This window comes from Sylvia atricapilla, chromosome 1, assembly GCF_009819655.1.
Source record: "Sylvia atricapilla isolate bSylAtr1 chromosome 1, bSylAtr1.pri, whole genome shotgun sequence".
Classification (NCBI taxonomy): Eukaryota; Metazoa; Chordata; class Aves; order Passeriformes; family Sylviidae; genus Sylvia; species Sylvia atricapilla.
Window position 1 is genome coordinate 106,096,401 of NC_089140.1, and position 26,649 is coordinate 106,123,049.

The following is a 26,649-nucleotide window of genomic DNA, read 5'->3' on the forward strand; positions in this document are numbered from 1 at the left end:
CTGATCTTTGCAAATCTGGCTATATTTGTTTAGAACACTGCTGCTATAACCATATTTTTACTTTATTTTTAGTTAGTCTTTGTCACTGCAATTCCTAACTCTCGGCACTGTCACAGCGAAAATGCTGGTGTCTGTTTTTACAGCTGATGTGTTCAAGGATGCTCTCCATTTGTTTCATGTTTAATGCTTACTATTATTAAAGGGTGTGCTTCTAACAAAGATGATTGCTGTGTAAATAGACAAATTGAACATTTTCATCTTTTGATGTCAGGCCTTTATTACCCTGCTGTAGAGATCACAGACTGAGAATACTGTCATTCTCCAACAAGAATGCTCAAGACCAAATTTCTAGGGAAATTCGGGTACCCACATTGCATTAGAAGTTGAGGAAGTCAGGCAACTGAAAAATACTTAAAAAGCATATAATTTTTGTGTGTTTTCTTGTTCTTTTTTTTTCTTTTTTTCCTTAATTGGAGGTCACTGTGTTTATGTGAAGGGTAGGGAAGTGATAAATGTTGAAAAATCTTACTGTCTAACCCAAAGGAGAGGCTTTCCTTGGTATTTTCCCATCAACTATCTTTTAACACAATTTGGGCTTCAGAGAGGAGGTGTAATCACTTCTGAGTTTTGCTTCTCTCTGCTAGGCAGCCGTTTCATCTGCACTCTGTAGTGGAGCAAACTCCAGCATGAAGTTCTTTGATAGCTCTCTTTCTGACAGCTGTACTGCCACACTGCTGACCACAGGCGCCCTTGTGTTGTGTGCTGCTGTAAAGTCTGTGCTTGTACACAGTGAAGTTCATAGTGCCCAGTGTGCAAGACCTCTCTGAGGGAACAGTAGCCATTACAAAATCCTTTATACACTGAGTTGTTGCTAAGAGCATCCTGGGTGTGGGAAACAGCATTTACTACTTAGGATGTTCGGCTTCTGAAATACATCCTTGAAGTATTTATTTTCTTCCTTGATTTTTTTTTAGCATACATAAAAGGTGGGTGGATCCTCCGCAAAGCCTGGAAAATTTACAATAAGTGCTATACGGACATTAATACACTTCAGGAAATATATCAGAAGAAAACAACTCAGGAGTCCTTGTCTTCTGATGCTGCAAATGATAATCATATTGCTGCAGAAGGTGTAACGGAGGATTCGCTAAACAGACTGAAAGGTGCTGTTAGCTTTGGATATGGACTTTTTCATCTTTGCATATCCATGGTGCCCCCAAACCTGCTCAAAATCATCAACCTGCTGGGTTTTCCTGGAGACCGCCTACAGGGGCTTTCCTCACTGATGTATGCAAGTGAAAGTAAGGACATGAAGGCCCCTTTAGCTACGTGAGTAGCTATATTGAAATGCTTTGGTAGATAACTTAGTACTAAAAGTAAGTAACTGGGAAACAGTCAAAACCAAAAAGTCATGTTGCTTTAAAGGAAACAACAGCAGGTAAAATAAACTGGTAGTTTGTTGTTTAACATACCATGGTTTAGTGAATTCATCACTTACTAATGTATGAAATCTCTGCTGCTAATTATTTACATGTATTTGGGGTTTGGGTCAGTATTTGGCTGTATTCTTCAGTACCCACAGTTCTAATGTCCTGTAATTTAAATGCCAGCAGAATAAATAGAAGCTCTCCCTGAAGGCTGTGTGAATTCAGAATTCACCTGAGTTACATTCTCTACTGTGGAGAGCATACTACTTAGTATGAATCACTGGTCTCATTTTTTCTTACTACTAACACAAAACATTTTCTATTGTTTTAATTTGTTTGTTTCTTTTAGCATCTCAGTAAAATGAGATGTTCCTTACAGTATTTTTTAAGGGAGTATCTTTTGGGTAATCTTTCTCCCAAGACTTCATACTGTGCTCAGGTCTTTCCAAGAGCTGAAAGATTGGCCAGACCTAATTTAAACAGCTCTCATAAATGACTTTATTAGTCCAATATCTACAAATACCTACAAATAAATGCTTTTATTACTGGACCTACTACAGGTATCATCAGGTGTCAATTCTGAAACACTGACAGCAGAGCTAAAGTCTCTTCTGCTTCAGGAGAAGAATTGTGATTCTGTTTATTTCAGAAAGCTTAGGATTAAATATTCCTGTTGATCTTTCTCCTTTCTGGGGAAGAAGAATAATATGTTTGGGAAATGTTTCCTCCTTCAGATACAAATGTTTGTGCTCTGCCTTTGTTTCCAGGAGCGATGTAGGTTGTGTAAATATCTGCCCTTCTGAACACAGGATGTATTTCTTTTTCACATTGATTTCAAGAGTGTCTGCTGATATGTGTTCAGGGGTTTTTGTTGATTTTTGTCGGGGCATATTTTGTTGTTTGGTTTTGGGGTTTTTGTTTGGTTTGGGTGGGGTTTTTTGTTTGTTTGGCTTTTTTTTGTTCCCCTCTCTAGTCAAGAGTTAGTTTTCAAAGTTTTATTGTGGGTTTTTTTTTCTGAAATCTACTAAGTTCTAAAGGCTCAACTGCTTTGATGCCATGAGCTCAATTGTTACTTTGCCTTTGGGTAACATGCACTGAGTTGTATGTTCAGGTGCAGTTTAAGAGTACATTTGATGTATGGCAGTAGTATTGTGTTTAAAGTATAAAGCCTGATTGTATAATACAAGATTCATATCTATCTCTGTCTTCCAGAATAATTTAAAAGTTTGTCTGTGTAGAATGTTATCCTTGAATTTCTGTTTACAAGCTGTAATCCTTTTAACTCTTACATTTCTTTTAGATTAGCTCTGTTGTGGTACCACACAGTTGTTCGTCCCTTCTTTGCCCTCGATGGCAGTGATAACAAGGCAGGATTGAAGGAGGCAAAAGAAATTCTTGCCAAAAAAGAATCTGCTTATCCAAATTCTTCTCTGTTCATGTTCTTCAAGGGAAGGATACAACGATTAGAGGTATTGCGCTTTTTCATCCTTTAGACTCATTTTTCCTCCTGATCATTTCTTATATTTTTCTGATGCGAGTGAACTCTGCAAGCTTCAGCAGATTCTGACTAAAGATACATGGAAAGATAAGAAAGATCAGATTAAGTCCTTCGTAGTTTCAAGTTCACATGCAAAACTTGCTCTTCCACTAGATCTATCTGAATTAATGACATTTTGAAATTCTTTTTCAGCTACTTGATACTTCTGCAACTCTGTGCTAAAAGGAAGTGCGTTTGGCCACTCGAATTTCTTGAGCTATTTCAGTTTTGCTTGTCAAGCTAAAATTGAGTATTATCTGCTGAGTACATAGTATTTATCTTCCTCTTTGTTTTATGCATTGTTCATATACTGCTAATTCTCTGCAGTAGTTTCCCTTAAATAACTGCTTTGCTTTTCAGAGGTCACACCAGGATGTTTTCTGTTACTAAGGGTGAGCTCTGACCTGAGCAGAAATGTATTCACTGAAAGTGTGTTTGTGAATGCTGTTAGAAAGCATCATTCAAAGCATCATTACAAGAGCTAATTGAGATGTTGATATTGGTGGTTGTGCTAGATTTGCAGTTAAGTCTTTTAGATGTAGCTCAGTATTTTCAAAAAGGTAATAACAGAACAGAGGAGCAGGCTTCAGTGCCCTTTCAGATTTGCAGGCATATTCCTCCATGGGATTTGAATGTTGTTTTTCCTTTTTTGCTGTCTTTTTGAAAGCAGTGGTGCATTTTGGGAATTACATTGTCACAGGCAAATTGTCACTCTTGGGAAAGTATTGCTGTTGCCTGAGTGGGAAAGACCTTAGTGGGTTTTATTCATTTGTGTATCTATTCCATTCTTATGGTAAAAATCAAATTTGTTGCAAATAACTACACAATGAATGCAGGGTAGAACTTTGCATTTTAATGTAACGAGGAATAAAATTAAAATAATTCTTCTGACTTTCAGGGGAAGTTAGGGCAAAAGTATAAACATAAGCTGTTAATAAATTGAGTGTATGTGTAAAGAAAGAGGATATATTTGGGATAAATGTCAGTTTTGTATAGTCAATCCCTTTCTGAGGAACTGTAATATTTCAAAGGAGAGTTGTTTAAATGTAATCTTACTGCATTATTTAATGCACAAATACTGCATGGAGATAGTGAAGTTTAGTTCCAAGTGAATGGAGACAGCGTGGCCATGTTAACTAAGTTAGGTCAGGCAGGCAGGGTGCTGTGTGTTATACTATGTAGCCATGCCCTTAGTCAGCAGAAAGCTTTTTGGTTGCTGGCAGGAATTAAAATGTCTCTTTGCTATTCATGTGTGTGTTTTTGTAAGAGCTTTTCCATTCAGCAGCCTCTTCCCTCGCCCCCCATCATTGCTTTGTTCCCAGTGGTGCTGTGTCAGAGAGGTTTTGCTGTGTCTCAGTGTTCCAGTTTAAGTGTCATGGGCTCTCCAGATTTTGGTAGGACTTTTCCAGCTCAATTTGCTTAAGTGCTGTTGGCGTAATAGTGAAGGAAGGAATGTGATTGGTGGCAATGGTGTGGGGAGCTGCACTGGGTTTCTGCACAACACTCTTGGGGTTACATGTGTCCTGAATCTGGGCATTGGTGTTAGAGCATCCATTGTGTATCAGTGCGTCCATCAGGGCCAGGGCAGTGACTGTTCCCCTGTGAGGGGGCACTGGTGAGGCCACACCTCACTAGTGTCCAGTCCTGGGCCCCTCAGCTCAAAACAGACATTGAAGTTGTTGGTGTGTCCAGGGAAGGGCAGCACAACTGGTGAAGGGTCTGGAGCATGAGTCCTTTGAGGAGCACCTGGGGGAGCTGGGGTTGTTTAGTCTGGAGAAGAGGAGGCTCAGTGGTGACCTTACCACTCTCTACAAGTGCCTGAAATAGGGGGGTTTAGCCAGCTGGGGATTGGCCTCTTCTCCAGGACAGCGAGTGATACGACAAGGGACGTGGCATCAAGCTGAGGTAGAGGAGGTTCAAACTGGACATCAGAAGTAATTTATTCACAGAAAACGTTGGAGCAAACTGTGCAGGGATGTGATAGGATTGCTGTCCCTGCAAGTATTCAAGAAATCACTGGATGTGGTTGTTAGTGCTATGGTTTAGTTGACAAGGTGGTGATTGATCAAAGGTTGGACCGATCTTGAGGATCTCTGTGATTCTGAACCAGAAGTGCACAGACACTCTCATGTTACAGGCTAATATGCTGAGTTGTAATTTCCTCCTCATTTCCAAGGTGGGTGAGGAAAGCTCCTGCAAAGCCTAGGAAGTCCTTCATTGGCTTTCCTTGGAACTTATAATGTGTAGGTAGGTTTAAATTCTTTCCACTGGGCATGGGATATTATTCCAGGTGGCTTACCAGAATTTTATTTTAACCTATATGCACTTAAAAGTATATCTTGAGCTGAAGCTTATATACTTTAGAGTCTTTCTTTTACATCTGTCATCTTCTAACAGTTCTGTGACAAAATATAATAATAGTACAGATAGATGAAAGGCCCCTTAGATTTTGCTCAGAAGACCTTGTGTGTTCCATTTATGGTTGTAGAGTTTGTGTTTGGGCCTGCTGGCACTCCCTCCATTGAATTTTTTTTCCTTTGATCCTGCATACATGTTTTGCAGCCTTCAGCCGATGGTATATTTAGCTTCTGTTAGGAAGCCTTCATACTGTAGGTATGTATCTTTTCTGTGGAGAAAAAAAACAAGGAGCACACTTCAGCCCATAGACACTTGGAGACAGGGAAACTGTTCAAAAGGCAGGAGCAGTAACTCAGGACTGGACAGTGAGACGCAAGTCTGACAAAGGAGGAAATTGCCAAGGAAGGCTGCCAAGGAGAAAGCACCATTTCTGTGAAACCTTCCATAAAAGACAAATGAACAGCATGGGCCTGAATTATGCTTTGTGCCCCAAAAAGCATGGATGGATATTAGTCAGTAAAACTCTTAGCAGACTTCAGTTTTCGAAGATGTAGCCTTACAGGTGCAACAAATGCAGAGTAGATTATCTGTCAGGTTTTTTTCCCCCAGATTCATGTTTTCGAGAAAAAAGTCTGAAAGTGTTTGGAGACTGTTGAATTGAACAAGTTAGGGGAAAGCAAAGGAGGATGCATCTGGAGGATGCTCTGGGAAGACTGAAATGAAAGTGCACCAGAAAGTTAAAGGTTGCACTGCTAGGCTGATCAAATGCCTTTTTTCTTTCCAAAGAGTAGGTAAGAGACTATATATTAAAAAGTAGCATTTTTACTGACTTATGCATAATTCACCAAGGCTGCTTCTGTGGACATTTCTGTGCTTGATTTATGATTATATGGTATGTATTCCAGCCTCATAAGTATTTCTTTGTGAAGGTCTGACAATTTCTGTCTTTGAAATAGCTGTCCTTTAAAGCTGGTAGTGATACTTCATGTAAGCTTAAACAACTGCAGACAAGTGAGAGTTATGTTTTATACTTCGGCCTACAAGGTATATGAAAATATAGTTGGTATAATAATGGCTGAAACCCTCTTGTCTGAAATATGGAGTTTGTGGCTATGTCTGTGGACGTTTCTTATTACTGGGAAAGTAAAAATATTGCCACCCACATTCTAATTGTGTATTGTCTGATACTAAAATAATGTTAATAAATACCAGTTTAATTTTGAAACCAGGACTTCCACTATTCAACTGTGGTTTTGTGGCCAGTAGTGGAAGAGGGGCATGGTGGTAGCATGGGAGAGGGCAGAGTGAGAGGTGTTCTGGATCTTCCCCATTTCTGCTTTTCAGCTTCCAGTTTTGCTTTCTCTGTTTTTTTTTTTCCTAGTTAGCAACGCTGTTTAAAATCTTTTACAGTCATGCTCCTCAGCAATAGTTTAATAGATGGATAGCTTCCTGTGGAGAGCAGTAAGAGTATAAGCAAAAAGAAAGTGTTTGGCAAAATCATCAACTGGACAAGGTTTGCTTTGCTTTAAATAGGAACAGACTGCCTGTGTGTGTGTTGTGCATATATATAAATATAATATATATATATATTAAAAATATATATAAATAAACAGGAAATCTCTGGCTGCAAAAAAACCCTCAGGTTCTGAGGCTTGGCCCATATTTTTGTTGGTGTAGGTGCATGTAAGTAGTCTGAAGGAAAATGTGTCGAATACTCAGTCTGACAGGCAGAGCACCAGTGGTGTTTTCAGGTGTGCTGTAGTGTGGTTGATGAGCAGGCTGCTGAAAATGTCCAGTGGTAACATGTGCTTAAATGTAATGCTGACAAGCAGTCTTGCTTTTTACCTTTTCTAGATGTTATGGTATTAGCAGCATCATTCTTACTTAGGGGTGAGAGGATGTGGTACAGAAAAGCAGACTGAGTACAAGACTAATAAAAGCATTGAGAAGTCTCAGATGAACTTTCTGGAACAAAAATCACAGTAGGGTCTAAAGTAAAGAAATTGGCAGAGCAAGCGTAACGTCAAGGTTTATTTTCAGGAATTGTGCTGATTTTTCTCGTTACTTTATGTTCCTATAAAATACAATATCCTAGTTTTATTCTAGTTTGATTTTTGACTTGTCAAAGGAAAAGTAGGTTTTATTGTGTTAAGGAGTAGAAAATACAGGCTTTGAAACATTCATATAATGTACTCTGGTGTAAATAGTTAGCTTTTAGAAATTGATTTTTGGTTTTGCCTTATTTCTGAGTATGACTTCTTAAAAGCTTTATGCATTCAGAGTGGTGGTTGAGAATAGAGGTTCTGAGGGAGAGAAAGTGTCCTGAGATTTCAGAACAGCTCTTGGGAAATGTATGCTGTCTTAGGAAGCTACCTTGTCTGGGTAAGCTCTGTAGATGCTTAGTTGTTGAGTTGGGGGGTTTTTAGTTTTAATCTGAAGTCCAGAAATGTAAAACTAGGGGTCTCACATTAGGTTTAATAATCCTCTTTATGGTTTTTGTACTTCTGTGTATTACATGTTTTATGGATTGGTCTTATTTTATCTTTGTATTATGTCCAAGAGAGACTTGAGTGGTGCCTATTGAAGGAATTACAAGTGTGTGTATGTATATTTATAAATCTCAAGAGAATCAATTTCAGGTGCCGCCAGGATGTTATACTTGCAGACTCTTAGGACTTTATAATTCTTTTTGTTTGTTCTTTTAAGCAGTAAATAGAAAGTAATTAATATAAGAATTACCACCAAGAGTAGTAATTCACATTCCAGGATGTTGCTGCAGTTCCTGGAGATGATTGAAACTTTAATTATTATTGAATGTCTCTGAAACATACTTAAATGAGCTTGATGGTGAAAGAAAACTTAGGCAGATGTCAAAACACTTGAGAGATCTAGAGAGAGGTGGATTATAGAAGATTTGAATATTCAACAAACTGGACTTGTATATTGCCAGGTGGTCAGTATTTCCTGTGGTGCCCCAGACAGATGTACAGCATTGCAGACAATGAGTTCATTGCCAGTAGTCGTTGTATGGAATAAGTGATTTCTATTTCAGAATGGTTAGGAATTTAAAAGACAGTGCATCTATGAAGAGGACTTAAATATTTAGGTGTTGTTTTTTTGTTGGGTTTTCTTTTTTTTTTTGTCATTTTCCTCAGAAGCATTGAAAACACAGATTTACAGAGCTTTTGAATTCCTAGCACAGAAATTGAGTTCTAAACTGATGTTATTTTATTTTTTCTGTAAGACTGGGCCAGTAGCAGTTGCCTTCCAAGAAGCTGTGTTGGGGTGATGCAGCATCAGTGGAGTAATATGTAGTGGAGACCATGTGCTGTTACAGAAGTGAACAAGGTGTACCTGGCTCAGGCTCCCTGACAATTTTGAGGGCAAATGTAACTCACCTGTCTTTCTGTGTTGTATGTTCTTCTGCCTTGCCAGCAAGCATCTTATTTCAATCACTGTTGTACTTTCTAAGTGTGCAGTATTTATACTGGTAGAGCTGTGGTTCCCTGTGCAGGCAGTTATGCTGTATTTTGCAATATGTATTATTTACAGTTAGAACATTCCTTAGCAACTAAATCAGTTTTCCCTGATGAGACAAAGGAGAAAACCTAACACAATCATTTCAGAGTTCACTGTGTGCCTGGGCTTTACTACAATGCTGAAGATTTTTGTAGGAGTTTTTGAATTCAGTTATGCTGGCATAGATGGTGAGTTTGCATTTTCAAGGGTTTCTTTTGCTCACATGCTTAGTCAGCAGAGAGGGGCTTAAAAATTCTTCTGTTGTATAAGTTATAATAAATGTATGTGATAATAAATACAGAAACAGTATTAAAGCTGGTACAGGCTGCATTGGAATATCTAGTAGGTTTAAAACTAATTAAGTATTGATTTTCATTACCCCTTATAATGATTTGATAGGGAGAAGTCTCATTGCAGACTGGGAAAATTAGGTAGTCAAAAGAACTATCACTAGCATTCTAGTTCTTAGAAAAATGTCAGCTCTTTTTGCTAAGCTGTTTCTAATGATTTTATCAAAATGCTTTTTCTCTCATATGCTTTTTTATCTTCTTAAGTGTCATGCAGCATTTATGAATTCTCTATTAACTCTTGCTTAAAGGGGTTTCTGAGGAATAAGAGAAGAGGTGAAAAGTTCAAAATAAATGAAATCAAACACTAAAGGTATCTTCTTGTGCAGAAAGCTAAACTTCATTGGCACATGCAAAAAATATGTCTTTTCAAGGTGGAATGACTAGTAAAAGTGGAAGTGAGATTACTTCAAAGCTTACTGCACAAACCTGATGAATTTTTGAATTTAATAGCACATAGGAGGAATAGCACACATAGGAGGAATGTAGTCACTGATTTTGAAGGTTGAGGCATGATCTAATCTGGCTGCTATTACACTATTAAACTCCTCTACTTTAGTTCTTACTAACTACCTATTGAAAAAAACCTCAAATTTCTTTTTTTATCAAAATTAAATTATCCAACAAATTTTAAATATCATGTATCTGATTTTTTTTCTTTCATTTTTCTTAGTGTCAAATTAATAGTGCCTTGACCTCATTTCATACTGCTTTGGAACTTGCAACAGACCAAAGGGAGATTCAGCATGTCTGCTTATATGAAATAGGTACGTTGGATGTGTTTACACCATAAATAGACCACTTTCAAGTTTCGACTGGCAGCTTCAGGAAACAAACTGGAGGCTTCTTACTAGGATTTTAAAAAAGGTTTTAGATTACTGGCCTTTGTCTAGGGTAGGTTAGAGTAATAACCTTCTTGCTTAGACAAATAGAATTCAACCCTTTTTCTTAATAAAATTATCTGCGAGTACAAGGCGTTGAAAAATCAGAGAGTAGACTGTGGAATCAAGGGCAAACTGTTAACCTGCCGAGTATTATTTAAAATTAGAAATAAATTCATCCGACTTGTCTATGGATTCACCATTTCTGTGCCAAAACCTAATCAATTTAGTGAAGTTTCACTTCAGGGTCTGTATTTCATGTTCATTTCCTTCTATCAATAGCAGGATATGATATATGGTCTTAATTTGCATACTTCATAGTGGAGAAGATACGTTGCTTCAAGCTTTAAATGGAATCTTGTCGCAGTAGAAAATAATAAGGGAAAAAGTAGTAAGTTTTGTAAGTTTCAGCATTCTACAAAATGTAGTATCTAGATTATTAAAATGAGAGCTTTTTGTGTATAATTTTGTTCCTGCTCTGAAATGTGGATTCATTATTTCCTATGGAATCTTCAGTTTCAAAAACACACAGTAAATTTAAACCAGACTTTAAATGTATGTCATTTCTTTTGTTTTTAATTTTCCAGTTAAACGTGCTCCAGCTCTCATAACAAAACAAACACAGCAGAACTGTGTGTTTCAGTAATGTTGACACCAAGTTTGAATTACTGTACTTTCCCTGAAATTAAATCAGTGTTGCTTTTAGGCTGGTGCAGCATGATAGAGATGAACTTCAAAGACGCATTTGAATCCTTTGAAAGGCTTAAGAATGAATCCAGGTGGTCCCAGTGCTACTATGCTTATTTAACAGCAGGTGAGTATATCCAGGGTGTTGGGTAAATGGTAAGTCAGTGATGTGGTAGGGGTTTGGCACTGTTTTCCTCTGGGAAACTTGCTGGTGCACGTTGTGCCTTCCACACTGCCTGCTGCACATGCAGCTTTGTGCCAGGCTTGACTTGGACAATTGTGTTTGTTTCCATGAAGAACACTTGCATGCTCATACATGTACCTGCCTGTCTGTACACCCCTCTCCATGTAGATAAGAATTATTACCACTTTACAGGCTTGGTGATATTACTTCCTTTAATGGTTATAAAAAGTAGTACTGATTTTTTAATGAACAGAGAGGGTACCTGGGAGAGTTGAGATTACCATGTTGGTCAAATCCTTGGTCTAGATAATTTTCTGGAGGTGAGTGTATGAAGGTTTTTCTCTGATGATATGCTATCTAATCTCAATGTTTTCTGTTTCATATCCCAGTATGGGTAATGTATTTTTGTTTCTGTGTTCTTGCAGTGTGTCAAGGAGCCACTGGTGATGTCAGTGGTGCTCAGAATGTGTTCAAGGAAGTTCAGAAGCTTTTTAAAAGAAAGAACAATCAGATTGAACAATTTTCAGTGAAAAAGGTTAGTTTTTGCGTAGGCTGACTTGTTTTGGTACAGTGATGACAGTTCAGTTCTTAGTTCAGTATTTTCTTTAGCAGAATGTATCTCTTTTCTGCTATGCTGCTTCTGTAGAATTTGTGGGAAGGAATAGGGTGGAAAAAGAATAGTGTCATTTGAAGGACTTAACAAAGGAAATGTGTATTAGCTGTTCACCCTACAACTAAAGTAATTATTAAAGATAAAAATACATGATAGTGTAGTTGCTTTGGTAATTTTCCTTCTAACTTTGCCTTTCTTACTCCTTTTTATCTTGTCTTGTTTGTGAAAGCCTTAGTTGTTTTTGAGAGCTGGGAGTTGTCTAGGAAATAGCTCTCAACTGATAATCTTGCAGATGGTACTGCCTCAGCATCCAGTCAGTGTGTATTGGGACTGTGAAATACAGTCAGACCTGGTCAGGCTGCTTACAAGGAGGTTTTAATTTTGATCAATATGTAAGCCCTTTAATTAGTTGAAAGATTTTGATTTTTAATCTTAAAATCTTATCTCCCTTCGTTCTTTCTCCCACTTTGCAGGCAGATAGATTTAGGAAACAAATGCCGACCAAAGAGCTCTGTGTCCTGGCATCCATTGAAGTGTTATACTTATGGAAAGCCCTTCCAAACTGTTCCCTCTCAAACTTACAGCATATGAGTCAAGGTATAGATGGCTCCTTGATTTATCTATTTACATTTTAAAATGAGATTCATGATTTTATGCTGTTGTTGGAGTAGCTAAGTGCAGTAGCATGAAAATTTAAATTGTGTGCACTTGTCATAGCAAAATATAGGTGAGTAACGAAAGAATAATGACACATTATGATTCAGCCTAATGCTTCATTTTTACAAGTTTTGTAACTGCCTGCTGCATATAGCTGTTTGTTAATCATTGTTTAAAATGAAACAATAGCATGATAGTTACTGTTCCAAGTTACTAAGCAAAATGTAACTCATAAACCTAGCAACAAAATAGAAGAAAAATTAGAACTACCTATTCATTCCTGCATGCGTTCTTCTAAGAGGAAATAGGTAGCTTGTTAGATGATCTATGATATGATATGATAGGTGTTCTGATTATCCTGGGACCTTCTTGAGTGGTGAGTGGTTGCCCCTCTTCCTTAGTCTCCAGCTGACTTTGGGTGTCTGTCACATGAAGCTTATGGTAGCAGTGTGTGTCATGAAGTGTACAGTGCTTCTAACTCCATCCAGCAATCACTCTTGTTTGCATTCTGCAAACAGTTTCAAGCTGGTTGAAGAGAAGCTCAACATGACCTGGCAATGTACATTGGCAGTCCATTGACTGCATCCTGGGCTGCATTGAAAGGAGTGTGGCAAGCAGGCCCAGGAAGGTCATTCTGCCCCTCTGCTCTCCTCTGGTGAAATCCACCTGGAGTGCTGTGTCCAGGTCTGGTGTGCTCAGCACCAGAAAGACATGGACTTGTTGGAGTGGGTCCAGAGGAGGGACACAGATTATCAGAGGGGTGGAGTACCTGTCCTGTGAGGACGGGAGTTTGTCCCTCCTGAGAGAGTTTGGGACGTTCAGCCTGGAGAAGAGAAGCCTTCTGTCAGTCCTTAGAGAACCTTTCAGTATTAAAGGGGACAGGCAAGGGAGCTGGAGAGGGACTTTTTACAAGGGCAGGGAGTAACATGATAAAGGGGAATGGTTTAAATGGAAAGAAGGCGAATTTAGATAGATATTACAAAGAAATTGCTGTAAGGGTGGTGGAGCACTGAAGCAGGTTGCTCAGGGAAGTTGTGGATGTTCCATCCCTGTGAGTATTCAAGGACAGGCTGGATGAGGCTCCGAGCAACCTGGTCTAGTGGAAGGTGTCCCTGTCTATGTCAGGGGGCTAGAACATGGTCTGTTAGGTCCCTTCCAACCCAAACCATTCTAAAATCACGTGATACTTACTTGCTCATTTAGAAAATAAAACAAAAGTTGTTTGCCATGGGGTGCTTTTTTTTTGTAATTGTGACATTTTGGGGATTGTACACAATTTTCATGTTAAGCTAGAAAACTGCAGTCTTGAAGTCAAGAGTCAGGACTAGTAGTGGTTTTGTTCCAGTTTTAATTTGAGATAACTTGTCCATTTAAATTGTTTGATGGCAGTGGGTTGTGTTCAGATCCCTGGTTTTATAGTCACAAAGGTAATGGCAGGCTTTAAAATCAGATTTCACTACATCAGAATAAATTCGAGTATTTTTTTGGCTGTCATTTGCCTTCAGAGCAGTCAGCTTTAGAGGGTATAACGAGTTTGTATTCTCTCCTACACACTCAGAGGTAGTGTAGGTCTCCCTTGTGTAAGCTTCCAGTCAGTGGTTCACATTTTAATGTGAAATAGCAATATAGGTTCAAATTCAGAGATGCACTGCTTGTAAGTTTGACACTGAAAAATATGTCTGTATCAACCATCCCTGGTTGAAGGTTTCCTGTGCAGTGAGTATTATTTCTGCACCTTAATTGTATTTCAAAAACATGAATAATAGTTAGGGTTTTTTCCACATTTGTTTCCTATTGTCATGAACAATTGAACTGTTAATTTGTTGGAGTGGATTTTCAGGCTTTTCCTCAGGGCTAGAACTTGACTTAAAGGCATTAATTTGTATCCACTTGCATCTCTGTAAGTAAAATGCCGAGTAATTTGAGAGCTGTAATCCACACGACAGCTGGCAGTGCAAATACTTCGTGAAGCCACTTTGTAGTTATCCATAGGTGGCTTCTTTGGGTTGTGAGTGCAGAGCTGGTTAAGATCTGGCAGGGTTTATGCTGTCAGGCAAAATGTTTAAGGAGCTGCTCCAGACACAGCAGTTATGGGATGAAGACTCTGTACTCTGTCCTTCCTGGAGGTGCTGGTGTGGGCAAGTGTAAATGGCTCCTCATGGAACTCGCCTTGATTTCGCAGAGCTGGCACTAAGCTTGGTCAAAATGGAGTCAGATTCATTTAGAAAGAGTTCCATGTGTTATGATTCAGTTTTTCCTGGAAAGTGAGCATAACTCAGCTGAGGCACAGTCTGTCCCCAGATTGTGAACCAGCTAAGGTCTGGCAAATTAACCACCTTCTCCCATCATCAGTGAGAATTGTGATGCCAAAACACCCTTGCCTAGGTTCTTAAGTCCAGTACAGATTTTTGTGCGTCTGTCACTTGGCTTCAGTTCAGCAAAAAATCAAGTTTGTCTGAATTGTTTGCCCTGTGCTCTTTCTAACTTGAACTATATATTTTTCTTCCAATATGTGGGACAAACCAGTGTCGTGTAACACCAGAAGGAGATGATTGTTTCTTAACTTTACCTCTTAGTGGATATTTCAAAGACCAGTAGAGATCAGTCCCCCTCTTGTGAGAGGAACTCACCAACTGCCTTTGACTTCAGCCCATTCATTCCTGTTAGGAATTGCTCTGATGAGTGATGGATTTCTTGATGAGGTTCATACAGAATGGGTTGTATTTAGAAGAAAACAACTTATTTGGCTTTCTATTAATGTTACTAGCATCTCCTTTTCCTGGTAAAATTTAAATATCAGACTAAAGGACAATGTAATGTAAATCACAGTTCCTGTCTAAGAAATTATTTTAATCCACCTTGTTTACTGGAATCTTTCATTAAGCTTGTCATGATGTGGATGATTCATCAGCTGCTGGTTTGAGGAATTTGCTTCTTGGTGCCATACACAAATGTTTAGGAAATTCTGAAGATGCTGTTCAGGTAATTAGTTAAATAGTAATTTGCACCATTATTTGTATTTTATAAACTATTATTTTAAAAACAGCGAATACTTCTGAGTAAGTGTTAAAGTCATTAGTTTTCCAGTGCCATTGATCATTCTGGTTTGTGAATTCTAACAGAGTTTATTTTAAAATCTTACGATTTAACATGTCTTCATTACATTCTGTGCTGTGAAAGTAATTGGCTTTGTTGAATGCACATGGCAGTTAAAGTGGTTTGTAGTAAGAAGAGCTAAGAGGAAGCTGGGAAGAATAAGAAAGAAATTATTGCTCTGCTAAGTGTACTTTGTCCATCAAAGAAAAATAATTTTTTTTAAGTATCTTGGAGATTGACCTTTTGAAAGCAGAGGTTTGCTGCTTCCTCTCTGGACGTGTTAGAGGGAGAGTTTTGATTTATTAGCACATACTGATTTTGCCACCACTCCAGGTTTTGATCTGTAGGTGCAACCCTCTTTTTTCTTCCCCAAAACAGAATGCTGTTCATATCAGCAGCAAGATTCTGGCTTTAAACCTTCCTTTCCCCTGTCCCATTTCTCTCAAACGTACCTTAAATAATCTGGGTACTTCATCTTTGATGTCACTGTTGCTTGTTAGAGCTAATTTTTTTTTTCAATATGAAGTTGGAAAACTCTTAAATCAGTCACTCTAATACTTGGTAAAAATCTAGGCTAATAATTCTGCCTTGATACAGTAGTGTTGGTAAAAACATCTAGGAATATATACCATTGTAAATTTTTAATGTATTCTCACTTTAGCTTTGGCTAATTTCTACAGCTTAAAGTTGAATGATGCTTCTGCATTGTTTGAAAGTGACAACCAGTCAATTTTAATGTACCTCTGCAGTCTTTGGTTTCTTTTTTTTCCTTTCATTTCTACAGTACTTTCAGCGAGCTGCTAAAGATGAACTCTGCCGTCAAAGCAACTTGTACGTCCAGCCATATGCTTGCTATGAACTTGGCTGTATCCTGTTAGACAATCCAGAGGTAATAACACTGACCTATTTTTAAGCTTAGAAAAGTAGTGGAAGGAGTCAACATGCCACTATGCAAAGAATGAAACAAAGTTTGTAGGTGACTATGCATATTAAGTTTTAAAAATTTGTTTTATACCTACCATAAGAAACTTACAGCTTTGCGGGGGAAGGGAATTCAATCCAAGAAATAGAATGTGTTTTAGGTCACAATGTCTTAGTTTTTCAGTACTGAGAGTGTTCCTGCTGCTGGTGGCAACAAAGGCCTGGCCAGAACGCCCTGGGTAGGCAGGGATTTCTTGTCTGCAGGTCGTATTTAGTGTGGTAGATGCCTAGGGCCCTTTACTTACCCATTTAATATCCTGTTGGATGCCATTCAAAATTCACCTGTACTTATCCTCTCTGAATAGAATTTGATGCCTTCCTAAAATAGCAAGTGGGGTTTTTTTTAGTAATTTAAATTCCATTAAAGACATTTGTGTGGGCATTTTGACTTGCACTCTGAGTAGTGAGGGGTTTGTTGTTCAGGATGAGGAAGAAAATAATCCACCTGGCTTTCAGATTGTCCAAATGGCTTGGCTGACAGTGCATTTAATTGTTAGGTCTTTGCACATACCCTACCTCAGAGAATCTTAAACCAGAGCAACTTGTGCAGCACTCCTGGTGCTGTTTCCCTCCTCAAATGTGTAACCCCAGACATTGGAGTTTATGCCACCTTGTGTAGCACCTTGTTTATGCCACTTTGTGTCATTAATCAGATGGCAGGTTAGGGGGGAAGTGGTAACAGGGTAGTCACTTGAACCGCTCCCATCACTGTATGTAGTGAATTAAGTATTTGGGCTGATAGTATCTCACATTCTTACGATTCTGTTTTCAGTTGGTTCTGTTGTTGTCAGGTTTAGTTAGCTGAGTTGAGCCTTCGCCTTAAAGGGGGAAGGAGAGGAAAAGCTTTCAATCAAAACAATTATTGTGACAAAGGACAGAACTAGAAAATGCTTTTAAAACTGATTTTCTTTTTGACAACGCTGCTGCCCTAAGACTTAGAGCTGGGCCTTGAAGCCTGGAAAGAAGGTCTGAGTCCCATAATGTTCCTTGTGCTGCCTTTCTTTCCACGTTCATGTTTAAGTTTGATCATGTCAAGTGTCTCTAAAAAAACCCCAAAGATGTGGTGGGTAGTGAAGGTATGTTAAGATTTGAAGAATGTGAGAGCAGTCCTTCCTTCCTTCCTCCTGCTTTACATGCAGTGTGTGCACACAGTAACTGAATGTGCCTCATGTAGGGTGTTTGAGGGCTGAACAAGCCTCGGCTGGAGGAGCTGTGGTAGCGTTTAGCGTATGAAGGATGTGGAGGAAACTCCCTCTCGTGGCACTCAGAAAATGAGGAGGTAAATGATGCTTGACTTCAATAAACTGGGATGGGGTAGGGGAAAGCAAGAACTAGAACTAGAGGTGAGTGGATCCTGTTAACACAAAATTTCATTTAGTAGCTGGGGTGCCATGCTAGACCTCCATAATGGTTAAGAAAGAAAAGGGAATAGGATTTTAAAAATCACATTTTCCTGAGAAGCTGAGCATGTTACAGACCTAAGCAATAAATAGAGATACCAGTATGCATTCTAGTATAAAAGGCATACTGTCATTAAATTTACTTTGCTTTAACATTATTTTTAGGCATAATTGCATGTTTGATATACCATGTCATCTGAATCATCTTTGTTATTTTACACTGAGTTCTAATCACATAGTTCTTCATGTAACCATACTAATACTTTGACATTTACAGGTGTTTTTGTGGTTCTCTTAGACACTGAGTGTAATCCAACCAATAAAAATAGATATTGTCATGTTTAGGTATATTTGATAAGGGAACTTAATTTTTCTGTCTCTTACCAGGCAGTGGATTATTTATTTGCAAGACTTACAATAAAAATCTACTATATGATAAGAAATAAGAACTTTTCACCTTATTTAATAGTAAATATTAATCTGCAAATATGCATATTTTTTCTTTTAAGAGTTTGAAATTGAGATTTCTGAAACAGCATTTAATGCCTAATATCCACTACCTTGTTCTGTAAATAAACAACTTCAAATTTGGCTAAGAAACAAAAATTACTCTATTAATCATTTATTTATAGCCTATTTTGTTCCCCTATGCATTGTTGTAGCTTACCATCATCAACTGCAACATCAGCATTTGAAGCTGTAATTTCTCCTTTTCTGTAGAAGACTAGAAATATATAATAGTGCTTCTCTTAGGTTTCTTAGTAGTATTTCCAGTTTTCTAATTTGAGAGGCTTTTGTCTGCTCAGTACCTTTTTTCAAAGGTAGAGATGCTACTCCAGTCTCACTAGCTCATTTACTTAAAATATTTTCTGTAACATTTATGATGTATATTCCAATGCAATGTTTGTCTTTTTGTAGACTGTACCAAGAGGCAAAACCTTACTGCTCCAAGCCAAGGTAAAAACAAAGGCATTTTCTAATTTAATTGTCTGAGATGAAAGGGCATATGGGAGGTTGTTTTTAGGGGTTTGGGGAAGGAGGATTGGTTGTTAAGTGGTGGTGTCCCTCACCTATAAGCTACAACTCCACATGTAGATGTGCATTAATGTGCATGATACACATTTGTGTGTGCTCCACAGATAGGTGCTGCTAGGTCAGCCATCACACAGAGCCCACATCACTGACAGCTCCTGCAGTGCTAGAAGAGTGATAAGTTTCTCAAGATTTGGCTACAGAACTTTTTAAAATTACAATTCTCCATTCCTTGTCTGTTCCAACTGGTTCCTGCCTTGGACCTGGGATTTTCTGGAGCTTTTGGATTAGGAGAACCTTTCAGGTGCTCTTCGATTATATGGGCTCCAATCTGCTCCCTTTACCAACTTGGAATTTCTGTAATAATTCCTCCTTTGCTGTGGGTAATGTGAGGACATAGCAACATGCAATCGCCAGTTCACCTCTTTTCTTTGGACTCTTTTGTAACATGACTTTTTTAAAGCATTAATAGCAAAATTATCTTCATATCCTTTAGTGAAGGAGGCTAATAGGTATATGTTTGGGTTTATTTTCCTTTTCTTTTTTTCCCCCTCAGGAGGAATTCACTGGCTATGACTTTGAGAACAGATTGCACGTCCGCATACACGCAGCCCTAGCCTCTCTAAGGGAAGTGGTTCCACAGTGACCAACAGGAAGGCTTGCTATCCTTTCCCACAGTTCCTGCACTTTAGGATGAAGCAGAAGAAAGAGCTGTTGGGAAGTCCAGCTTTTCTTCTGAAAACCACTTGTGCCAGAGACACTTTCCTAAGTACGGTCAGAGTTGGTGTGGCTGAGTAAAAATATGACAATTTTAACTAAAGGTAAATAAACCTTTGAGGAAGGAGGTTAAGTGACCTTGTGTTTTTAACTCTTCATTTTTTATTTTGTTCAAACCGAGCTGAACACAATTACTTGTAACTCTGTGGGTAAGCCTAAATAAGCACATGATTTACTTCAACAACATAGGCAAGGGGTTTTTTTTACCTTTTAAAACAGATCTACATCTAAAATTTGCCAAGAGGAGCACTTTTGGTTTGATTAGAATAATGCAATATAAGTAATTGGTTCAAATGTTGAAGTTGGAAATGGTCAGAATACTCCTTTTTCTCCAGGTATTAGCCAGTACACAGGAGGAGGAGGAAAACTGTTTAGCCACAAAAAGCAAAGCTTAGTAAATTTCAGTGGCTTATGCCAGTTACCTCATGATGACTAATATGGTGAATTTTAAGCATCTCACCCCCTTTTATTCTTTATCCCTTCCCTTCCAAGCCAGCTCATATTCGTGATATCAATGATGTCAATATTAAGGTTCTTTGCTTCTGGTACATTCCAGACAAATACTTTGACATGCAGCTACTGCTTGGGCAGTTCTTATTTCAGCTCTCATATTCTGAATATCATGTTAAGATTTTACATCTGTTTCATTCAAGTTGCTGGATCTTTATAGCAGTGACCTTTCAGGGTATTTAAAAAAACCTGCAACCAAACAAAATACCAACCCACAAATTGGCTTTGGTAGTTACACCAATGTTACAGTATCTTCAGTCTCTGTATAGTATTTCAAGCCTGTGGTGTTAAGTTATTGAAATACCTCAGAGAGCCTGAAACTTTTGTCATGACCACATAATTTTTAATACTTGGCCATCAGTGTGCTTATCTGTAGCGTGGTTTTTTTTTTTTTTACTTTTGTCTGTAATGTGTCTTATTTCCTTTTGCTTTATATTCAGCTAATATTATATTCTAGGAAGGTAAATATTTTTTTAAAGACGCTTATGAATGGAAATCTGACCATAAAGTTAGTTGAATTAAGTTACTTTGCAAAGCTAAGAAAACTGGATATCCTTGGAAGTAGTTATCCAAAAGCCTTATCTTTACTTTGGGTCAGGTTGCCTTAAACAGTTCCTTAGCTTAAGCTTGCTTTTTTCTTTCTTTCTTTCTTTTTTTTTTTTCTTTTTTTTTTTAACATTTTGTAGAGCATGTTGCCAAAGTTCTAGACTTTTCTCATACATAACCTTCATTGATTTGCTTTTGAGGTTACATCTAAAGCAAGACTGAAATGGAGGAAAGAAGTAATGTCCTGTTTGGTAGGCCAAATGAAATGGTTGAGACACTTTTATTTCTTTCTAGAAAGACACAGTTCTGCTATGAAAGGCATTCCTAGAGCAGTTTAACATTTCTGTTGCAGAAATTCTGAAGGAGAGGAGGAATTCTTTAAAAAAGCAGTTTTATTTTTCTATAATCTAGGTGTGTTACAGGTAGTACACTGTGTCTTTTTAATTCCACTTTGACAGTAGTATTGAGTCATAAATGAGTGTTCAACCTTATTTGGTCAATTCAAATAAGTATTGACTAGAAAATGATACATTGTATATAGTGACTGCTTAGAGTTCAAATAATTATTTTAAAAATGGGCTTTAATGTACTTGAAATCTTATTTTGTCCTATCTGACTTTCAATGTTTTGCAATCAGACAGTCTATTCTGGGTATAGCTGGGAATGGTGCAGTTACTGGCAAAATTCTTTTTAAATACACTCCTTAAATATGATGTGAGACTTGGCTGTTCAGGACACAAAGCACCTGCATGCGATTTGTGTTGGGATATTTAGAGTCTGCATACTTGGAGGTAGCTAGAAAATTGTAGTAAATTTACTAAAAGGCCTGTTCTCACCAGGCCAGGAGTGGGTATAGAAAGACACTCTATGTTCATGTAACAGTTCAATAACTCTGTGCAAAGTGCAGCTTTCCTGTGGGCTTAGCAAATCATCACAACTGTATGTTTCTGTACTAATTTTTCTTTTTCCCCCTTTCCTCGTAGGAGACCGTCCTACACTGTATACGGTAAAATTATTTTTAATGTTAGATTGTGCCTGTGATGAGAAAAAATGGTCTTTTGTGTAAACTAGTAAGTTTTTATACTGTGGAACTCGGAGGCATGGTCTAATAGCAATAATGGAATATGCATCTTGCTAATTAATATATTAAGGCCATCTTTACTGGGACAGGTATTTTTTGTTGATGTTGATGCAGTTTTTATCTCAGTACGACTCATTTCAAATGAATAGAATTTTTAGATGTCACAAGGTGGCATATTTATTGTGATGTACTGTAAATGTTGTTAATTTACAGAACTTGCACTTTTATATTTCTGAGTAAAATTAAAAGAAATGTGGACATGAATTTTTTCCTTTGCTTCTTGAGTTTGACTTCTAATTGGTGGCCTCCTGAACAAGATGATACCAAGTACTGGGAAAACTTCTGGGATGTTAAGTGACTCTGTAACGAAGTTTTCTAGTCAGCAATTACCTCCTGCCTTTGTTCTTCCAGTTTAATTACAGTCTCCTTGATTAGCAAGTGAGTTACATGTCCTGTTGAGCTCAACCATAGAGTGAACAAGCTTTAAGGTACATTTTTAAGACATCAAATACACTTATTCTTCATTGAAGAAAAAGAACCACACACAATTGTATTTGTTGCATTCCTATACCTTTGAAAAGTGTTTCTAATTTACTCTAAAGCAAGCACTTTAATTTCTTCTCTGACTTTGAATGCTTGTTTCATATTCTAGTTCTGCTTTATTCCTAAATAAAATTCCTCTAATGCTGTATTTAATTGCTTTTCAGTTTGCAACAATGTGATTGTCTTTCCAGCCATTGATTGTACTTGACTCTTAAAATTGCACTGTACTGCTGAAGTCTGAACAGGAGCAGGTCTTAGGTTGGTGTAGGCCTGATCAAACCTTGCAGTGGGGTTGAAAGCAGAGTAGCCTGTACAACACTCAACTTCCCTTATGAATTTATACTCATTATGAAACACCAACAGTGATAGGAAGCACTTTCATTAGAAGTTATGCAATCCCAAACAAATATTGTTAAAGCTAATCTTAAGTAAATTTATGCTTATCTTTTTATTTTAAGGCAACTGGGCAGCCAGTGGCATCTGTCAGAAGCTTTGCAGGCCGCCTAGAGCACAAAGGAAAAGTGAAATTTAGGAGTAATAGACTTGTTCAAGTCACAAAAGTGTGCCGTTGTTTAGGAGATGATGGAAAGTGTCCCTGCTTACCTGGCCTCTCTCCCACCCATTTCCTACCACACAGAAATTCAACTTGAGGCAGCCTTTTCAGAATTAAATGCTGAATTATTTCTATTTCTGATCACTTTTTTGATGTGTGTTTGGACCTCACAGCTGGACCCACCACAGATTACCAGGATAGGTGCATATTTGCATATTTCTTACCTCTTTCTGCTCAGATTATCTTTGCACAATTGCCCAAGATCTTCACAATCTACTGAACCCATGTGTTTTAACCACCAGTGAGAGTCAGCCATGGGGAGTTCATGTGCAGTTGTCTCACTATTTGCCTCAATTTTTCCATTGCTGGTTTTTCCAAAATGCTGCTCATGTTTTGATGTGACCTATTCCATGATGGTGTTCCAGTCAAATAATCTGTTAAAGCTCAGTGAGACTGGCTGTTGGTCAGTGTTTTTCAGACATTTCTGGTAAGCTGTGCTTATCTAGAGGAGATTCCTAGATGGGCAGAGGGGAAGAGGTTAAAAGGAAAAAAAAATTACTTGTTTGAGTTGAGGGTTTCAGAAGGAAGGGAGAAAGAGATTGTCAGGGTTTGCTAAGCAAAATTATTTTTGTAATAAAGACTTCCCAATCTCACTAAAAGCAATATGCTTACTGTATTGAAAAAAGATAGTTGTACTCCTGGGACATAGACTTCTTAGTTAATCAATGACCTGATCCCTTTTCTGGTAGAAAAATAAGACTTATCTGGGACCTTGATTTGCTGAACTTCTGTCCATGCCCTTAGATTTCAACATTTCCTGGAAGCTGTTACTTTTGCAAAGGGTCAAAAGGTGGCAGGACAAGGCAATGACCTCAGTTGGGCAGGCTGCTTGTGGACTGACAGGCCCTTCCCTATGGGGCCAAAGGGTGATGTGTGTTAGTAAAGTACCTGGTACATTGTTCCTGATGGCTTCCAAAACCTGCATTTAAGTCCCAGCACAGTGAATTCGTTTCCAGACATATTTTTTTCCTATAGCTGCTCCTTAGTTTCAAACACACAATTTTATATTAGGTCCTGCAGCCTTTTCAAATATTTATGGGGGTTTATGCTTCAGTTCTGTCACCCCTGGTAATACATTTTTTTGTGGTTTATGACATCTGTACTTAAGCATCTTTGAAGCTTTTGCTCTGTAGAGCTTTGCAGATCTGGAATTCTGAAAGTTTTCCAGAGAAGCAAATATGCAAGTTCTCCTCTGCTCTGTATACATTGAGGATGGTTTTGAAGTAATCATGCCTACCTTTGCACTCCAGTATGTGTAATTCTTTTATCAAGGCATGTTGCTTCTGTATGCTCTTAGTACAAATATCTAGACTTTGGATTGCTCTCTCTACACCAAAAATAATGAATTTGGTACTTCTCATATATATATTCCTGAAGTATTCTTTCTACAGGAAGCTCTTTTTCCTAGTTTCACAAGTCGTAACATACAAATATTTAACATTTTAAATATTATCATCTGTGTTGTCATTCTCTAGAACTGAAGAGACAATGTGAGAAGTTTTCTTGGGAAATTACTAAGGATTCAATAAGCATTTTGTGGTGAGTGTACCATTAGCATACTTTCCTGTGAATGAACATTTAAAGTAATTTAAAATTAGCAGAGAGTTCTGCTGCAAGTATGTTACATTTAAAAAGAAGCTATTGTAGATTTTCTAAGTGCTTTAGCACCAACGAGTTTGAAATCTTCCATACTGCTGGAGTTCCCCTCAGGTTTGTGTAGAGATGCAGACATCCAAGAATGCAAAAGCAGGTAGGTACATGGTGGTTTTCCAACTATAATGAAGGCTGATCTATAGCAATGTTGATAGTTAAAGTTTTTAACTTTCACTCAGCAGGTCCTGATCATGCCTTGCCCCTGTGATCTTTCTGTCTTCACAATCCTCCAGAACACAGTGGTAACCTTTTTTGTGCTTGTTGTATTGGAACAGAAGATGATCTTGTGTGTACCTACTAATAATGTGTGCTGGGAAGCAAATGTCCCAGCCCTGATCACCTGGGCAGGTGAGATTGTTTCAGGGTTTGCCCTTGCAATCATAATATTCCACAGTACAAACAATGCCATTATGAAGGAATAACCTCCTTTGTCTTGGGGTGTGGCTGAAGAGATTACAGTCTCCAGCTGTGTCCTCTGAGCCCCTGCCAGAGGCCAGGAAGAAGCACTGCTTCTCAGGTGCTCTATTTTGCAGTTTGTTGGTTCAAATCCATTGGGTTTTGTATGTCACCTGTCTTAAAAGGCCAGGCTGTAAGCAGGGGCTGGTCTGTGCACACACCCCTTCACCACGGCTGGCAGAGGGGTGGGAGATTGCCACAGCCTTTCTGCTTTCCGCAAGTTGCAGCATTAGATTGTGTGATGGCATCACAGCCTGAGCCTGAGGGAAAAACTGCCCTCATCCTGTGCTGGAAAGAAATATCTGGCTTGGCTGCTGGTGAGGAAAACAGCCAAGGGCACTTGTCTAGAAGGGTTCTGCCTGTGCTGGGCATTAAGCAAGTCAGCAGCAGAAAGCAGGAGCAGGTTTCATGTAGTGTGGGGAGGGAGAAAAGGCAGTGGCTTGTATGAGTGCTGTGGGCAGATGAAAGATCTTGCACTGGGCCTTGGCTGAGCTTCATGAGGCTTGTGTGGGCCCAGTCTTCAAGCCTGCCCAGGTCCCTTTGGATGGCATCTCTTCCTTCTGGTAAATCAACTGCACCACACTCAGCTTGGTGTCATGTGCAAACTTGCTGAGGGTGCACTTGATCCTGCTGTCACTGAAGGGACAGTAAAAAGTCTGCTACAGACTTCTTACCATTTTTGGTCAGTTACCAGTTTTGGTCCCCATACAGACCCTTGAGGGTCCACTTACTGGTGGTTTGTTTCCACCCGTCTAGCCACTTCCTTATCCATCAAACCTATATATCTCCAATTTAGCAGCCAGAATGTTGTGAGGGACTGGTAAAGACCCTCCAGAAGTCCAGGTAGATGATATCAGTAGCTCATCCTTTCTTCACTAATGCAGTCACTCCATCATCCAAGGCCACTAGATCAGTCTGATACTATTTGCCCTTGGAGAAGCTGCAGCTTGTGTCTCTGTCTTCCACATACTTTGATGTATCTTTCAGGATGATCTGTACCATGATCTTACCAGGCACAGAGGTAAGGCTGACTGGTTGGTTGCTCCTACAGTCCTCATCACCTTTTTTAAAATACAGATGTGATACTCCCATTTTCTTCAGTCACTGGGGACGGGACGTTGCCTTACTGCTGTGACTATTCAAATACGATGACAGAGTGGCTGCATAATTCAGAAGTTGTCATCTGAATGCCTGTGTTAAGGAAACATCCTTGTCCAACCATCCAGGAGGCAACCCAGGCAGTGACACTCTGAGCACCTGCACTAAGAGGTTTCCTCTGGTGTCTCCCACCCACAGTGCGAGTATAGGATCTGGGACTCATGCACCAGTAGGGAGAGCTAACAGGATTGCACAGCTGCAAGGCAGCCATTCCTTTCTGTAGCATTGCCCAATACTGACAGGTTACAAATGGATCTGACTTGGCTTGGGCCGCCAGGCAGAATAATGTTTTTTCAGAGAGGATTTAGCTCTGTAATGCTTCAAATAATGTGTCTCATAATTTTTGATGTCATTCAGAAAGCAGTTCAGTGCTGAGCTGTGATGATGCATTGAAAGACTTGCCTTCTCTTCTGCTATTCTGCTGGTTTTACAGAAAATCATCACTTTTCACCTCCACCATCACCTGCTCCTAATGATCCATTACAGGTTGTACCTTTCCGCCGTGAAACCAAGGTTACCTCAACCAGTGAGGTTGTATCACTGTGTTGGGAGGATGAGCTGATTATAGATGCAGAGGTTCCATCTTTTATAGA

The 26,649-nt window shown here is 38.7% G+C and overlaps 1 protein-coding gene across 1 annotated transcript in view; it reads left to right on the forward strand.

Moving 5' to 3' along the window:
• TTC39C (tetratricopeptide repeat domain 39C) overlaps positions 1 to 21,897 on the forward strand; it is a 38,233-nt gene extending 16,336 nt beyond the window's left edge. The window contains exons 5-14 of the mRNA XM_066330049.1: positions 975 to 1,329; positions 2,728 to 2,896; positions 9,862 to 9,955; positions 10,776 to 10,883; positions 11,366 to 11,475; positions 12,027 to 12,150; positions 15,095 to 15,192; positions 16,091 to 16,195; positions 18,606 to 18,644; positions 19,276 to 21,897. Coding sequence (XP_066186146.1) covers positions 975 to 1,329; positions 2,728 to 2,896; positions 9,862 to 9,955; positions 10,776 to 10,883; positions 11,366 to 11,475; positions 12,027 to 12,150; positions 15,095 to 15,192; positions 16,091 to 16,195; positions 18,606 to 18,644; positions 19,276 to 19,365 — 1,292 coding nt within the window. The 3' untranslated portion in view covers positions 19,366 to 21,897. The remainder of the gene's footprint in view (positions 1 to 974; positions 1,330 to 2,727; positions 2,897 to 9,861; positions 9,956 to 10,775; positions 10,884 to 11,365; positions 11,476 to 12,026; positions 12,151 to 15,094; positions 15,193 to 16,090; positions 16,196 to 18,605; positions 18,645 to 19,275) is intronic.
• The last annotated feature ends 4,752 nt before the right edge of the window (positions 21,898 to 26,649 follow it).